Raw genomic sequence first — 18,332 nt, 5'->3', positions numbered from 1 at the left:
TGTTGTCTCTGACCACCCCTTGCCACTTCCATTGGCTGTAGCAATCTGTAGCATTAGCAGAGCTGCTGGATTTGAACTGGTCAGGTTTTAGCAGCTGCAGGAGGAGAGCTGCACCTGCTGGGGTTGGGTTGTTTTGTTGGTTTGTTGTGGTTTTGTGTGGGTTGGTTGGTTGGTTTGTTTTTTCTGAAAGGATATTTTCATCTATCATTTGGATTCCTGTTTAAGGACATAGGGCAGTGACCCTGCTCATCCAGCGTGTCACCCTGTTTTCAATAGATTGTACCGATTTTGAAACAGAATGCCAATGCTGCTGTGAAAAAAACAGTTATAATGAACTCCTCCCCAATGGACTTGAGGATTCAAAGCCCAAGCAAGCTCATAACTGAGACACAATGGAGTGAGTTCATCATTACTACAGGTCAAGCCAAGCCCTACTCAGTTAGTAGAGTTGCCCCTCAATTTAAAAGGAGTGGAGGAGCTTGGCTCCCTAGTGATGCCAAATTTGTGAGTGTGTTTTCCTGTTTTTCCTATTTTTGTATTTTAAGCATGGAGTGAGTGTTGTGATTTCTCAGAGATGGGTGTCTCAAGAAACACTAAATGGAAATGCCTTTTTTTTTTCTAATGGGGCTGCACACCATGACACTTCCATTGTGTAAGATCATGTAAGATGTAGTGAGGATGAAGCTGCCCATATCTTAACATCTTCAAAGTCTTACAGAATTCTCCTTCTGTGTGTATACGAGCAAATATAGGGCCACTTTTTAGACTAATACTTTACTCTTGACAAATTGTGTGTTTTCATCTAGTGCTCCTTCAGATTTTTCATTGTAATATTTTAATTCTTAATATACTGCCTTCCAAACTATAAAAAAAAAATTTAAAATGTAATTATATAAGAAAGAATGCACTGAAAGCAACTGAAATCACCTGGAGATACAATTTTGGATTCAAACTGGTTTCGGTTTTGTTACTAAGGGTGTGCTTGATGTGGTTACTCAGAGTTTTCATAAACGTTCTCTGGCTCCCTATCTGTTGCTCTCTTCAGCTTCCCACAGGAAAACCTACACCCTCCCTAGTGTCTCACTTGTGAAACTGTATGCTGGAGCTCTTTTGTTCATGCATGTGGTCTGCTTAATTCAGGTGGGATAACATTGTGTCTGAGGTGAACAGGATTCAGCTGTAAGTCCAGACAGAAATTATACATGCTTTTAGAAGACAGACCACATGTATGCTTAGTGTCAAAGTTTCTGACTTGAAGTCATATGCAAGTCAGACCTCAAACACACAAGGAGTTTTAGTAACCACTGCACAGTGGTTATTTAGTTCTCTGTAAAAAGTGGTTTTGCCATCTCACATCTTTTAAAATAGGGATAACAGGTGAACAGAAAGATCACAAATGTCACATATTAGAAACAAACCCTCTCTTTTATTGAATTTTGTACTGTTACACAATCAAAAAGAAATACAGTCACAAGTATGTCAAAATGTTTCAAGAGAAATATCAATTGCAATACGTTGCACTTGGTTCCAAAAAAAGAATTCCATTAAAATATACCACTTCTTCATGAGAGAATACTGCTATTATTCACAAAATCTACCATATTGTATTAATCCAGTAGCAAACTCTTTAACTTTCTGGTAACTTGGCAAGCCTTACTCAAGGTAAACAGGGAAGCAGAAGAAAGAGAATTCATTTTTAGATTTTGGAATAAAAATCACAGTTCTTCAGAAGGGATTTTTCCAGCGAGTCAAGTGCCTAATTGCTAATGGCAATTTCAAGAAAAGCTGGACACCAACACATGAATTCCTTTGAGAATGATCTTCCTACAAAGTACTGTGAAACGTGTGATGTGCATCAAGTGCCATGACTTTTGAGTGAGATGTGTGAGGTGTTCAGCAGCAGCTCGGTGGAGGGGAAGGGAGCAGATGGCTGAGCTGGGGCACGTCCAGGCTGCGTGATAGCGGTCGGGTGCTCAGGACTTCCACAGCTCTGCTCATCAAAAGAAACAGTTCACTCAGCAATGTGACAGGACAACATCTGCCAACTGGTGAAACAGCCCACATTTCTGCCTTTAGCTACCATTCTTTAGCTGTTTAATTAAATGGTTTTTAAAACAATGAAAAATTACTATTAAATATGCAGTAGTTTAACCTGTAGTCATCAGACTCTTTTTGATCCTACACCTGTAGTTCATTGGAAGCAGAGGTGATCAAGTCATCCAAAATAAGCTTGGAAGCCTTTAAATTGATAGCAGTGTTACGTGTGAAGTTTTGATTGTTCTTTCAGGCCTTAATCTGTGATTCTCTACTTCAGTAATTTAGAGTTTAATGTGTGTTCACAGACACACAGGAAAGGAAACTGAATAGTGAATTGTTTCCCTTTCACCTGAAGGTTTTAAAGTCCAAGCCTACCTCACTGTGTGGAAGGAAGGTTTGTCAGAAGGACATACTTTGGACTACAGGGACTTACATGTACTCAGTTTATTACACCTGAGATCAAATTACTGGACAGCAGATTCAAGTGACTTACTGGAAACTGCAGCTGTAGTTTATTTTAACTACTTTCAGGTAAAGGCATGACTCTCATCACTGTTACTAGTTTAAAAAATTCCTTCACCTTTTCACAAAACCCTCAGTATTGCTAAAAACATCAACTAGAATCCATATATAATCATAACTGTGCTTATGTGATGAAGCAGGCAGGGCTTGACTCCTGCTGTAGTCACAGTAACTCCTCAATCCATAATTTCCACATAATCAACCACTTTTCATATACAGAAGAAAACACTACTTACAGTTTCTTTACTACCAGTGAAGAATAAATGCTCTAATGTAGTGCCTCAACATTTGAAAAGGTAGCAAGTCAGCAAATAAGTTATTCAACATCACCAAGAAAACATTTCTTGTGTTCTAAAAACTTGTCCTCCAAAGTAGGTTTAGAATCCAGCCTGTGTATCCCTAGAGTCCAAGAAAAAAAATAAGTACTAAATACAGACAAACAAACAAAAAGCAGGTAAATGGTGTATTTCTAGATCTTGCAACCTTGCATCTGCATTTAACAATGCTCTTAAAAGGCCAGAAGAAATACTGTAACTTTTCCATGCTTTTGTCAGTGTCTGTAGGAGAGCTGTTGGTTTGGGGGGGTTTGTTGTTTGCTTTTTTCTTTTTTTTTTTACTAGAGTAAACTAATACAGCCACTGCAGTTTACTCCATGAATTGTTAGTTTCACTTTTACCAGGACAGTAAACAAAATGCTATGCCTTGTTGTTAGGTATGATAACAAAAGTGAGTTGGGAAGATTCTTAGATTAAACATTGCTCATTTAAATCTGCTGTCATTAGGAGCAAAGATGATTCCCATGGGCTCATAACCATGAGTCATGCGAGTCACTTAAGTCTTCCTCTTTTTAATATGGATTTTTCTCTATGAAAATTTACTGCCCTCTTAAATTAAAATATACTGCAGATGAGCTGAGCAATCCAAAACAACTGGCCCCTCCAAAATAAGGTCAAGAGAGTAGGAGAACAGTATCAAGCCAAGGTAGTAGGAAGTTTCTCTTGGGAGATGAAAAGGATGAACCATCCACCAGGCCAGTTTAAAAGCTTGCCAGGCCAGGAAGAAAAGCAAAACTCACTTGTACCTCTCCCATGACTGCAAGACTCTCCTCACAGAAGCATCATGTCAATCCATGCAGACCTAGGAATAAGGGATGACCCTAACAGCTGATGCTTTACCTAAGCCTTTAGCAACTTCACTATTAAACCTTTTAGTTGCTGACAACTGAAAGAAATGTCATGGAAAGAACACCATCCAAGAGCCCTTAAGCAGCAGATAGCTCTGCTGCTCGTATCCAGAGAATTTTATAAGCTTTGTACACTTAAAAGCTGCATTAGAAACCTTTAAAATCCAGTAGCAGGTGTATTTACTCAATATCTTCTTTAAGCTCACCTGCTGTTGAAGCTCACAAAGCTTCAAAGTTTAGTGCACCTACGTGCTTTCTCCTCTCTTTCTGCAGCTTCTACTCAATCTTTAAGAAGTATGCAATTGTCTTCTGCTTCCAGTGCCTTATCTTTTTGTTAGCTGGTAGCTAATAGTCTCAATTTAGTTTAATACAGTTGTGTCAGTTTCAAAAGTGCTCATTTCAGTGACAGGAATTCTAGGAAAAAGGTTGTGTGTCATATTGATTTCAAGAGACTCAAAAGAGTCCAATGAAACCAGTTTCCAAAATAAAACTTTTTTTTTTTTTGACACCCCACATTCGATTTCTTACATTGAGTTAAGTTTTTTTCAAAATAATTCAAAGAACACAGAGTATTTTGACTGTATTTACACATTACAAGGTTGTATCAGTAGGATCATGTTTTATGATGAGAAAAGTCACCTAGTTAAAGTTACCGAGTCAACAGCACAAGAATGTAGAACAAGCTTTACCATAGATTACCTACTTAATTTTTTAATCATGCAGTTTTTGTGAAAAAATCCATCTCTATTTGATCACTCCTTTTCCTGCTTTCCAGTGTTACCTTGATAAAGCTTCCAGAAACAAACCTTTAAGCTGATGGCAAAAATCTTTCCACTCTAAAGTAACACAAATACATTGTCTCCTCACTTCCAGGTTTGCTAACTGGTGTGATAACAGATTTTTAAAAGTTGAACATCTTTGGCGAGCAGTAGTACAACACTGTCTAGGAGACTCCAGTACTGAATAGGCTGAAATAATTAATGCAGAGATGTTACAATCAAAATAAGGAAGCGGTGATTTCCGATCAACTCTAAGTTAAAAAGGGAACACGGGTGAACAATAACCACTAACAAAAATATAAATTATCTCATTTCTCTCAGATAACACACTCCCCAAGGGGGCCTGGTCCACATATATTTTATTGATGTAAGAAAACAATACAGTTAGTGTTAGATCCAACCACAAAGAGCAAAAGAATGAGTGAATGAAGGTTTTGTACAGTACATATAGGAAAATAAGATGTTTGTGACAACTATATATTTCTAAATAAAAAGACTTCTAAATATATCCAAGTTATTGAAATCTACATGAAAACATATGGATGTTAATAGCAACAAGGTGCATGAAACCAAAACATCAAAATATTGCGCAACTCAATGAAGTACTAGATAAAACTCTGCTAACAATGCAAGATGTTTTACAATCTGCTTGAAATATCACCTATACCACACAGGGTAAGCTGAACATTTAGATTTAAGATCATACACAATATTAGCATTAACTTCAACGACTACAGGCAGGGATTTTTTTTTTTTTTTTAAGCTGGCAAAGTGACTACTTTAAGAACATCAAACTCTCTCTAAATTGAGAACGTATCCAAATAAAATGCTGCTAGCCCTTTCCAGATAAAGCCTTTTCTTTGACAAACCACTCTCCTGTAAGTCAAAAGCATAAGACAGCATTTAAGAAAAATTTATATTACAACGTGACTAGAATAATGACATAATCCAGGTTTAAACATTACTTCATAGGCAAACAAAAGAAGATTCTTCTTAAAAACTAGTTTTTATAAATGCAGAATATATTGCATGATGAACTGCTGGTATTTTTTAAGAAAATATATTGTGCGATTGTGGCTACAATGCACTGCTGCAAAGCATTGTTGTTTCTTATAAAAACTATTAAAATAAAAAACTTATTTGAACATAAAGAGTAAGAGAGCACAAGTCTTCCAGCTACCTATGAAGAGCAGTATGGAAGTATTGCCAGTTTTTCCTGTGTTGGCATTTTACTAATGATAAGGTTTGGTGACCAACTCCCCAGCCAAAAAAATAAATATTTTTTGTTTAAATCAGGTGCATATTTCAAAGCTGCTATTGCAAGTGTGTTTTAAATGTAATGGACTTAAAAGTGTATGTACCAAAGAATTATAAAAATGCACTATAAGTTTGAGTTATTGTTACATAAAGAACATATTAAAAAGACTGTCAAAATAAGTAGAAAGGGGATCAAAACTGAACTAACTGAATTAGTGCAGTACTGTAGCCAGGCTTCTAAAATCAGATATAGAAAATATAAATAGACTGCTTTAGGTGATGATTCACCAGTGTCCAAAAAAGGAACAAGGATTGTGAAAGCTCAGTTAACTTGATCCAGAGCTCTGAGCAGTTCTTCACCCTGTAGCAGGTTTCTGTTGCCTTGTATGGGAGCGTTTACTTCGCAATCGTAACTCGTGAGTTGGGGTAATCCACTTTCATCCATCGACTGCCCTAGAAGTTTACTTGCTATGTCTAAAGAGGGAGGGGAAGGAAAAAAGTGTTCTTTATTCACCAGGCTTAACTTTCCCTCCAAAGCTGTTCATAAAGGAGGTGAGTTTAGATTTATTTTTTTTTTTGTCACTCAGGTCTTGCACACAGCCCCCCACTCCACCCTCCTCTACATACTACAAGATGGCACTGACCAGTTGATAGTAGAATGATTGTCTTTTGCTCCACTCCATTGTGACCATTTGTTTTGCATCCCTTTACACGTTTCCAAGCAAGTGATGCATTTCCTCCACGGTCACCTGTTTGCTGGAATAAAGTCCCCTAGAAAAAAAAAAAAAATTCTTTATTATTGAATATCTTTCTGATCTTCCATATCCCTCTTCCAAACCAACAGTTTCTGTCACTCACTACCAGTGTAGGCATTGCCACAATTTAAAGTGGACTTCATTCAGAATTTGGGGAGAACAGTGCACTGGCCTTGAAAATTATTTAAAAGACAACTCAATCAGATATCAAGACCTTACTTCCCTTACAGAAAACAATTACTAAAGCCTGGTTATCATCAGTTACCATGCTCAAGATTAATGTGTACCTGTACACATACACACCCATTTAATTGCCACTGCTCTTGTGTGAGTAAGCATCAGGTTTTCATTTAAGTCTCTAATGGTTTTCTGCACTGGAATTAATAGTGTAGACAGGAGAATCAGGAACCTCAGTAGGCTGATTCTATCTAAATTTAAGATATAAATTTTGCTTGCACTCCATTTATTGCCACTAAGCCATCTGACCCAAGTCTTGTGGGGAATGCAGTCCTAAGCCATTCTATTGCAGATACAGCTCCTTAGCATATTGGTGTGACAGCAGCATGGAAGATACAGAGATTAGAAAGCTTTTAAGGACTGCATATAATTAGGATAAGAAGAAGCTGCCACTGAAACAGATGGAATAGAAGGAGAAAACACCATTTTAGTATCACGTTTGCTAGCAAAAGTAGTTGAATCTGCAACACTTTGTCTTGTTAGTAGTACTGACTGCTGAGAAAAGAGGAAAAGGTATTTCAAAATGCTGCCATTGTCCTGAATAATTTAAACAGTAAAGAACACGTGTTTTCAGGTTATAAAAAAAAATCTATGCAAGTCAAAAGGACAGTTGTATAATAGAAGTTACAGTTAAAAAACTCTGACTTGGAAGCTGCATTTCATAGAAAGGTTGGTCACCTACACTGTTGTTGGTTTTGGTTTTTTCTCTGTGAATGAATACAGCCCTTCATATTAAGAGATACATATAAAAGAAAGATTTCATAATCATACTGTAACACATCTTGCCCTTGTCCAATTCTCTTGTTTTCTTGAAAATTAAAAGTAGTATTTTTACTTCTGTCTTCACTTAATTTCCCTCCTTGCAAAATCAGTCCTGCTTCTTTACAGCTACAATGTTGTAGCAAGTTTTTGCACAGTCCCAGAATACCATGTTTTATAAGCCTGGATTTAATTTAACTTTTCTTGTGTGAGTGTGCAAGGCCTGCTTCATGTGCTCAGAAACCCATTCTGGGAAAGAAGCCATACAACAAAAGCACTTGTTTGAAATAATGTCATTAAGACCCAGCTACATGGAAAGTTCATCTCCTAACTGTAGAAACCATCAAAATACTTACAGTTCTTTTGCTGGATACAGAAAAAAGAAAAAGGTTTAGCAAAAGATGAAGCTTCAACTTGTAAGAATTAAAAAGGCACCAGGCATAGAAGGCTGAACACTATTACAGCAGTTAATACAGAACTGTTTGTGTATTTAATGGCAACACTTGATGTTGTGAGTACTGTATCAGTGACACCATGAGAGCTGTAGCACCATCACATGAGAACGGGGCAATGAAAGGCAATAAAATTCTTGCAGAGCTTTGTGTTCTTACAGGGCTACTGGAAGCAAGAGACCAACGTGCATGAAAGTGCAAAGCATTTAGTGAATTAAAGCAATGGCACAAGTATGCTTTTTTATTTTAAGAAAGCCTGCTTCCCCATAATAAAAAAAAAAAAAAAAAAGAAAAAAAAAAAAGGACACATAAAAGCTTTCTCAGTTCTTATAGAGAAAAGCAATCATGAAGACAGCATAAAGTGATTTGACTCATGCCCAAACCAGAATATTAGTACAGGAATAACTCATAGTTCAGAAGAAAAATAATACTGAGGCTACAATAAAGGCTACTCAAAGGCTACAATAAAGTTGAGGAACTAAGAATCAGCTGCACAAAACCTTAAGAGAAGTGGGAAGTTGCAATGAAGGCAGGAAGCAGTAAAACAGAATGTAATGGCACAGCTCAGGATTTCAAAATATAAAGAACTGACAGCAACAGGCAAAGGTCATGGAGACAAAATACTGTTGCAGAAAAAGAGAAGCTTGATATCCCCAACTAAGTGACACAAATCTAAGGACACCTAAAAAGTTTCTTTTGAAAAGCTAAGAGATGATGATGAGCTCCTCACCATTGCACACAGTCATGCTAGAGAGAGTGTGCATGAAATGAAAGTGGTGGTAAGATACATTTGCTAGGTTACAAGAATTCTATTCCCTTATGGTTCAGATGGTCTTGTTATCTGATCAAATAAAGCAATCTCAGTCTCGATGTAAAAATGAAGGCATAGAAAGAAGTCTAAGAGCATCATCTCCACTACTGACAAATATGAAAATTGAGTTTTAATTAAAAAGTGAAATAAATGCAAAAGCAATTATAAATTTAAATGTGACGTCTTGCATTTGTGCATGTTTTGCTGATGAACATACATGTTCACAAAAGAAGTATTTTCTATCTAAACAAGAAACATGTTTGGGTATATAGGTATTTTTTGTATACTTGGGTATACTTTTGAAACAGCTGACAGTAAAAGAGAACTAATATTATGGTGCACATATGTGGGAATTTCACTATTGTACAATGATCTCTGATCTCAAGATTACACAGCATAGCAACAGCTAAACTCAGGAGCCTGCACTGATGCTTCATTTCAGAAACTGCAAGGTTAAAAGTGAATTATTTTAAAATGGTAAAACAAAACTCACAATTCCAACTGCCTGAAAAAGTGAACCATCATGTTCCATTTTTCGTTTTCTCTGAGCATTATGCAAAGCTAGCATCTTTGGATTTAGTTCTTCATCCATTGCAGTAGATCTAAGAAAAATTGATTCAGGCTGTTAAGACGTTTCTACTATCCTCGAGCCATTCTTCTTTTGTGGACATTTATATACAATATCACAGAATGGAATTTATGAATTATACTACTTTTATAACTCATAACTCATTCAATTCAACAATCATTGTCTATGACCATAGCAAATGTTACCTTTAAACTTGCTCTGAAGCTCAGAATGAGCTTCTTTGTGGAAAAAAAAAATAATAGAAATTAAGTAACACTTTCAACAGAAAGAAGGGGGGGAAGGGTAAGGAAACAGCCTCTACTCTGAATATTTCTATGTATAGATAAATTGTCTATACATGAAAAGTCTGATAGCTGACTTTGTAGGGTTTTTATCATGATAAATATCTGCTATAAATGTCACAGTCCATCACTATGAAATACTCCTTGCTTTAAAAGCAACAGATGGAGCACACAGACTGAAATCGTCTCTTACCTCATAACAAAATGGACAAGAAAATCACCAGAAATAGCACGGGTATAACTACTTGTAAATTGCCCACTGTGCATTCTTTTAAAAAGGCTGCATGTCAGATGCAAGAGCAGAACAAAATTATGAGCACAGTTTGCATGCAGCAGCTGCCTTTTACATGAGATGTTTATGTAAAAGCTACTGCGAAATTAACTGAAGGGAACCTTACTATTGGAAAACCCACAGACTTGTTTGAAATGTCCACATTTAAATGTATCAATTTCTACTTTGAAGTAGAGAGCCCAAGAGGACACAAAACAGTTGCAGTATTTAAAAGTGTATCCTATCTAATTTCTTGAACAAGTACTAGGGCTTAAGCTTCGCTTTTAAAAATACCTTTTATTCAGAGTGACTGTTAGCAAACTGGGTGCTCCAGGACAGGATTTTTCTGGCTGATCCAATGTTCCTTTTCCTGCTCTGATTGGAGAGGCAGTTCGACTCCTGTTCCCACTGTAAGGTGACTCTGGGGCACTACTCGTTTCATTGATTACATGGACAGGAGATGAAGGAGCAATTAGTGTCTTCGTGTCATCCACCTGCTCTGTCACTGTTTTTTTTTCCTCAGCAGTACTTGGTGGTGTCTGAGTCTGCTGAAATATGTTAATGGCTGCATTTTGAGAGCCAGAAGAATTGCTTTCCAGTGGAGACAGCTGATCAAATGAGCGCAGCTGGAAATCATCATCCATTGGGATGTACGGAGCCAACATCTCCAAATCTAAATCAGTTTCCTGTAAAAAGGCAAGAACTGTGACCTCATGGCCTTCACTAAGGCTCTTCCTTTTACTATATCCTTATTTTTTTTAAAATCTATTTTAATAAAAACAAACATCAAAGAGGAAGTTCATTGAAGACATTCTAAGAGAAAGAGAAGCACATTGAGGATATGTACTGAGATGATACAGAATTTTAAGTTAATGTACATTACCTGAGTAGAGAATGGGTTTTTTGCTTCTGTATCTATTGCAAAGAGCTTCTCCACTAATTCCAATTTGAATTCAGCTATTTCATTATCCACATCAAAGCAGTAGTCGTTGGGACTACTGGGCTGTGAAAACATTTTGAGCAGAGTTTTAAGTTTCTGTCATTACATCATTTTGCACTGAGTCTACAGAGCCCCTGAAGAATCTTCTAATGGAAAAAACAATCTCAGGTTTTGATTGCACAAAATTAAACCACGAAAACATTAAATTTATTGGTATACATTGAAATTTACCCCATGTAGGGAGCACACAATTAGTTGGAACCTGGAAGTACTCTCTGCAGTAATTTATTGCAACTAATTAGCTATTTATAGAAGTTGCCCTGAACAATTATTTTTAGAAAGACCTATCCCAAGTTGTTGTTATTTCTTTCAGGTGATATCACATGTGTTTGCAAGAAGTCATTTTAATGAAAAGATAATTCTCAGTATGAAAATGTATCTTTTACCTCAAGATTATGGCATGATTTTAACTAAGTCACAACTTAGAAATAATTTTCAATTCCTGTCTTGGCTGCATCTTTAACCAGATTGGCTCCACAAGCCCCCTCCCCCAAGATATACATTTAATGAGAGTGTACCCAATCCCATAACTGACCTCAGGTGAACTTTGGCTGGTGCTTGCATCAGAAGGGCTGGTTGGTTGCTCTTGCACCTGAGGCATGGTAAAAGAAAGTTCGAGTGGCTCTGAGTTTGGCTCCAGCTTTAATACAACCTCTCTATTGAGTGCAGGATCAGCATTGCTACGAAGTGGCTTTGTAGTTTCAGAGGCAGGTAGTGGGGACATTGCCATATTTATATTCTGCAATTTCTCACTGGATGAGGGGAGCATTACATCGTTATACAAAGGAACTTCATCACATTGTTGTTCATCAGTCTCTATAAAAATTAAAAGAAACCATCAACCTAAGTAACAATACTCTGCATGTCTATGGGCCTCATTAAATTTAAACAACAGCTAAAGTACCACTGGGCAAGTGATACTGGGAGGTTTGACATTTACTATAAACTACTAACTTTAGTAATTAGCATGCTCTCCAGTTTAAACACACACCCACCATTACTGCTGAAATCTAGAGAGATAATTGTATCTCCAGCAGCTGGGGCCAGCACAGTTAAAGCATCTGGTTCTTGCTTAAGTTTTTCAAATAGGCTCTTGGTATCATCCAGGTCATCTTTGCTGAATATTTTGGTCATTTTCATATCAGGAGACTCCACTGGTTTTAGCATACACTCGGTTTGTCCAAGGGAAAAAATCAAGTCCTTCTGAACAATTCCACTGTCAGACAGGGAGGAATTGGACTGTTAAAGAACTGCTAAAAGTAACAAATTCAGGCTTAACAGTTTTGCAAATTGAAAAAAAAATAAAAACAATTTAAATAAAAGCAAACAACCCCCCCTCAAAAAAAAAAAAGCCACAAAAAATAAAAACAAAAACCACCAGCAAACAAAAATACAAACAAACACACAAATCCACCACACACACCACACAAAATTACCAGTATAGGAGATTTAAGTATTCTTTTTTTTCTCATTCTTTCCTCATATGCAATAGACAAAGTAAGCACTATACTGCCGTTTTAAAAAATTAACAAAATAAAACATGCTTTTCTGGAGCCATTCAAAGTAAGGAGAAAAAAAAAAAAAAAAGTTTATTCCTAAAACACTTTTCTTTGGTTTAAATTACTGTGCAGTATGCTGATAGATTGATATTGGTACATTCACTAAAGCTTTTAAAAACTAATTTGAGACTCATTATACAATTGCAGAAAACCAGTCAACAAGTCTGCCTTCAGCTGAAGCTCTCAGTTAGAAAATATATAAATGGGATTAAGACAGACACCATTATTCCTGCTCTGACTCCAATGACTAAAAGTTATTATTGAAATTAACTACTGCAGACTGTAGACAAATTTAAGAGAATTGGTCTAAAAAGCACACAGATTCTCAAATGCTGCAGTTGTGGTAGAGGAGGCTGGCCCTAGGCTCATCTGCCTGCAGAAATCTACATAATGACATCACCAGGCCAAAAAAATGTTTTGTTCTCAAATACAACTCCTGATCCTAGGACTGGCAGCATTCTAAGAAAAATGAAATTGGTAGGAAACAGTAACATAACATATTCAACAGGGGCTCACATTCTCAGCAAGCTGAAAAAAAAAAGATGTAGTGTCATCAAAATCTGACTTTGTCTTCAACAAAAATGATGACAAAGAATAACAACATCCACTCCACTTACCTCAAGACATAGTTCACACACACTATGCACTGTGGCTGAGAATTCTTAGTGTTGTATATAACAGTTGCTTGAGTTTCAACCCAGACATAGCCACCTTGTTTAGCAAGCATTCTGTACTGTCCTGTTGTCACCTGCCCTTTTGTGAACACTGAAAGCAGAAAGGACACCAGCTTTAATCACCAGCAGAAAAAACCCAAAGCCATTTAAGATAAGTATTTATTGTAGATTCACATCTGCAATGAGGAGAAAGCCCTCCTGCTGCTCTGCTTTCCCCCAGTGCTGTATCTCAGGTAGTTGGGGGGCTCTAAATACATGTTTCCACTTACTGTCATGGTGTGTTTTGGTCAGATGATCAGAATCCAGTGCATGATAGTACTCATAGATTGAACGGCCCAGGAGTTCCTCTGGCTCATACCCCATCAACTCTGTAATTCTTTAAAACAAGGGGAAAAACTGCCCATTACAAGCAGACATGGACTAGCATAAATACTGGAGATTTGGATACTTGCACATCTAGAAAAATCTTAAGTCATTTCCATACACATTAACACAAAATTGATTTTTTGGAAGTTATAATTTTGAAATAAATGTCTGTTTGTTAGGGTTTAAATGAGAAATTTCTGCAGGAAGAGAATTTTACTTCTCAATGAATATTTATAAATCAAGTCCTGGGGTGGACAGGATTAAGCAAATCCCTGCTTTCTGGACTTCTGATTATTTTTCCCTCTAAAGGCAGATCAGCTACTTATGGACTGAAATAACCAGCTTATGCCAATATGAGAGTTTAATAAAAAACAAAGGCATGCTTCAACAGTTTTAAACCTGCAACAGAAATTAAGTACCAGATTTATTCTTCCCACTCAACCACTGCCAGCTTTGGAAGAAAACATTATGTTCTTCAGCCCCCAGAGGGCACTGCTAACCAGAGGAAAGCTTTTACTTTCCCCTGTTCTACATGCAGAGTATGACCAAGGAAGTACCTTGCATGATCCCATCAGTCACATAAAAGTAAAGTTACTGCTTAAAAATAACCTGCACTAACAGCTCTTTGCATCTAACTACAGCAACTAATTACAAGTTCATTTTTGTTAAAAAGAAAAGGAAATGGGTAGTAACAAATACCCTATTGAAAACACACACACAAAACCAAACAAAAAATAACAAATAGAAAAGAACTCAGGCCATCCATTTCCTTCACTTCTGTTTTTCAAATTTTTCAAGCTCAGTTTCCAGAGGATATTATGAGCACTCTTACTAAATTGACTATATCCAGGATTTGTACCAGAACACAAAAAAGAAATTTTAATTTTCAACAGCAGATGTATTGCATTAATAGTATAGCTGAACTTTTGGAGTTTTTTTGGACTGAAGAAAGTTAAATGTATGAAGCCAACATTAGCTAACATGTACCAACACTGCAAACCCTTCAAAGGGACTATTTTTTTCAAGCACAAAAGATATATTACCTTTCATCACAATAGGAAAATTTCATATCAAGACTGTGACGACTGAGGAAGGTTTTACTGTCCAAGGGGACCTCAATGTTTGATGGATGAGGAATAGGTTCACAGATCAACACCAGACATGTCATGGGAGGCTTTTTATAGCCACAGTGAGTTTGATTACCACACGTATCATATACACGAATGTGTCCAGTGCAGTGAAGTACCTAGGGGAAAGGATTTTAAAAAGAGACAGGAAAAAATAGAGTTGTCTGTCAGACAACACAATCATATTTCCAGTAGCACACCCAGAGCAAAGTCCTTCTCAACATGATAGCAGTAACAGAAAGGCAGTGGTGCTTCCAGAGGGATGGCTGCAGGGGAGCAGAGTTCTCCTCACACTGTGCAGCCTGCAAGAGCACATTGCTGCCAACTCCTTCCTCTCCTGCCCCAGCTGAAGCAACACCAGATATTTCTGCATTTCTGTGAAGTGTTCTTTGGAAGTTACATCAATGACAACACTGACAAGCATTTTCTCAGCAAAAGGTATCTTACTATTTCCATCAGTAAGTTATGGCAATAGAAGCAACCTCCATTTTAGATCTTCTGCAGAAGTGATATTAGAGATCAAACATTTTCTTCAAGAGACAAGTTTTGCACTTTGTGGTGTGTCCTTTTTAACCACTCTAAAGTAGAAATTGTTCAAGGACAGGAGCAAAAGAAGTTGTTTGTTTCAGAATAACAAAATATGAGTTATAAAAGAGTATTGTGAGCCATTATACCACTTGACAGACTAAAAGGTTATTTTTTGTCCTGAAGGGAAAATGCATTTGTTGCAAAAAGTTATCAGGCTGGGCTCTAAGTTCCAAGAATTACAAAAGGGATAGCAAACAGCCTCGGGAAGACTGGTATTGAAGTCCTTCAGAGAGACCTCAACTATCACATTTACACACAAATCAAAAGAAATCAGGTATCAGCATAAGTGCTGTCAAGTTTCTTCCTCAGAGGAGGCTTTATGCAAACATAATTTAGTAATTATAATTTCTAGTAAGTAAAAGAGTTCTAATTTAAAATGGAGAATTCATTAAGAGGGTTTTGAAAAAGTAATTTTAAAACATTGTTTCAGTTACTCCCATGCTGTATGTAGCATTAAAATTCAGCATATTGAGGCACAATATCATTAAATTAGTTAAGCACTTCGTGAAACTCAAGCTTGTTACATGAAAATGTTGAAATGCAGTGTTATGACATCTGAGGAGGAAGCTGCCAAATTATGTAAATATTGCTTTGCACTGGTTACCTTCCAGGTAGCAGACTTTATATTCACTGTTCTTCCCCTGCTTGTCAGTGTACACTTCATTCTGAGAAAAAAGCTGCGCTCCGTGTTTTGCTCCTTGCCCTTTTTCACAGGACCTAGCAAAAGGAAACAGTAAACCAGATCTTAAGCTCTTGGATCATCTTCTAAAGGCATTAAAAAGAAAAAACAACAAAAACAAACATTATAGAACTCAAACTTTAGGGGAAGATCCAAAAAATAGACACAGAAGATTGATAAACCTAACAGAACTTTCAATAACAACACTTTTCAGAATGACTTTTCCTGTGAGGTAGGCAAAAACCTGAAGTTTTAATGTTTTAAGATCAGTATCATATGTGGCCAGCTCCACATTCCCAGATTTCATGAGAAACGGGTGATGAGAAATAGAGACTGACTGAAAATTTAATAATCTTAAAATTCTGACAGAGGAGAAGAAAAGCATTCACAGAAAGAAAAGCACTGTTGATCTCATTCCCAGTGAATCACACTGGTATCTCACTGCAGGGAAGTTCAGATCAAATGTGTTTGGGGGCCCCCAGCTCTTCAGGACTGCAGTATTTTTTCAGTTCAGAATTAACAACTCTGCTGTTTACATGCATCCAAATATTTTCACAGTGGTTTACACTCTTAGACAGGCACTAAATTTTTTAAACAAATTATTAGCATTCTTGGGGGAAAAAGAAAAAATCAAGAAATTCTAATATAAATTAAATTTAACCAGCAGCACTATTGTTTTAGCCTTACATGCTAACAGCAGGTTTTGAGTTTTTTCTTTTACAGGAAAGAATCTTACAGAGTCAATTTAGTAGCTAGGCTACTCTGGGCCAAGCAAATGGAAACTGATCCTAACAGGAAAGCTGCAAACAGCTCCCTTTCTGTGGAAGGAAATGAAGTGCCTGGGATAAGGAGTGATGGAAGAGCAAGTTTGCCAGGGCATGCTAAGGAGAAAGGACCACATTATGGCAGAGAGTGGAAGCTTAGAAGATGTGAGCTTATTTCTGATAGAAGTTTAAACAATAATTTGCTCTCATCTTCCACAAACAACAGTAGCTATGAAGTTTTTTATGGTGGCTGCACTCCAGCTACTAGTTTGACAAAATTTATTAGAAAAACATTAAAGCCCCTCTGCTACATTGTCTATTGCTTCTAGCAGAGGCAATGACTAGCACACATTATGCCACATTAAAATATCAGTAAAAGAGAGAAGAAGAAAATGTTTGAGTTCAGATAAGCAGTCAAAAATTCTTTAATTCAGTAAGAGAGTTAAACCAATTTAGATATTCATAGATGAAAATCACACAATGTTACTGTAAGCAAGTCCTGATATTTAAGCCTCAGCTTTAAGAAGATGGAGCAACTTTTCTCAAGTCTGCTTCAGCATTGGACATAATTTTTAAAATCATCAGCTCTGAAAGTTTAAAAGCCAACTTCGTAAAATCAGAATGTAGTTCATTTTCTGCCAATCAAATTTATATTCATTTGGACCTGCACAATCCCAAAGGGAAGTATTTCATACTCAACTCAAAACCAAAATAATTCCACTGATGCAAGAGCTGCAACAGAATGCAACCTGGGATTACTAATAAGTATAAAAATGTATTATTACTGTAATTTAGACTTTTGTCTGCCAACTTAATTTATAAAACAGATTTATGTAATAATACTTTCCAGACATCTTATTCCAGTCTGGTCAACTTGTAGACTAACTAGAGCTGGTTTGTGTGTAATTCAGTCATATGAAATGTCTTAGAATAAGCTTTTGCAAGAAGTCCAGTTTTTCATACTGCTTTAGTGAAGCTGTTTCTCCATTGCCCCCTCCCAGCTGCATTACCATATTCCAAAAGAGGGGCAGAAACTCTGCCCTAGCCTTAGAAACATAATTCAATACTAAAGGCAGACAAGTTTAGAAAATGCTTACAAAATCAAAGTCAGGGCCCTCAATGATACAGTATCTTATCAGGTCTATTCCACCGAATTAAACAGAATGACAACATAAAATAATCCTGATTTGCAGTGCTGCACAAAAGCACTTGGTAATTTGTCACTATCTAGATTCAGAGTCCATACAACCCTTGGTTGATGAAACAGGAATTAGAGAGGTCAGATTTTAAACTTTTAACAACTGAGTAAAGCAGATTTGTTTGGAGGCACGCATGCTGCCAAGTCTTTATAGGCATTAACAAACCTTTAAAAAGGCATAAAAGCAGTAATTCATGGGCATTTGCTGAACTCAAAAGCATACAAAATATGCATACAGAGTGTTCTACTCCCTCAGATAGACAAAAGAAGAGTCAGAAATCTGTGAAAAGATACCCATTTCATGCACCAGTTAAAAGGTACAGAGAAGCATCAATGCCAAAGCCCTTTTTGGGGCTGTCGAATAATTCCCCCCTAATTTTTCAGTGTCCTAAATAGAATATCTTTTTTGTGTCTTAACTATATCACCACAGATTTCTGGGAGAA

At 36.8% G+C, this 18,332-nt stretch overlaps 1 protein-coding gene across 3 annotated transcripts in view; it reads right to left on the bottom strand.

The window, feature by feature from the left end:
- Nucleotides 1–1,406: 1,406 nt before the first annotated feature.
- Nucleotides 1,407–18,332, bottom strand: part of HIF1A (hypoxia inducible factor 1 subunit alpha) — a 33,508-nt gene continuing 16,582 nt past the window's right edge. For 2 of the 3 annotated variants that reach the window (XM_071745306.1, XM_071745307.1), the window contains exons 5-15: nucleotides 15,852–15,964; nucleotides 14,576–14,778; nucleotides 13,436–13,542; nucleotides 13,110–13,257; nucleotides 11,929–12,149; nucleotides 11,469–11,749; nucleotides 10,817–10,936; nucleotides 10,228–10,619; nucleotides 9,286–9,394; nucleotides 6,423–6,549; nucleotides 1,407–6,252 (exon numbers count right to left, since the gene is read on the bottom strand). In XM_071745306.1, coding sequence (XP_071601407.1) covers nucleotides 6,101–6,252; nucleotides 6,423–6,549; nucleotides 9,286–9,394; nucleotides 10,228–10,619; nucleotides 10,817–10,936; nucleotides 11,469–11,749; nucleotides 11,929–12,149; nucleotides 13,110–13,257; nucleotides 13,436–13,542; nucleotides 14,576–14,778; nucleotides 15,852–15,964 — 1,973 coding nt within the window. In that variant the 3' untranslated portion in view covers nucleotides 1,407–6,100. Of the gene's footprint in view, nucleotides 6,253–6,422; nucleotides 6,550–9,285; nucleotides 9,395–10,227; nucleotides 10,620–10,816; nucleotides 10,937–11,468; nucleotides 11,750–11,928; nucleotides 12,150–13,109; nucleotides 13,258–13,435; nucleotides 13,543–14,575; nucleotides 14,779–15,851; nucleotides 15,965–18,332 lie in introns of those variants that run through there. The other variant, XM_071745308.1, reaches the window with a different exon arrangement.

Source organism: Heliangelus exortis, chromosome 5 (genome assembly GCF_036169615.1).
Source record: "Heliangelus exortis chromosome 5, bHelExo1.hap1, whole genome shotgun sequence".
Lineage (NCBI taxonomy): Eukaryota > Metazoa > Chordata > Aves > Apodiformes > Trochilidae > Heliangelus > Heliangelus exortis.
This window is presented reverse-complemented; position numbering and strand designations above follow the sequence as displayed.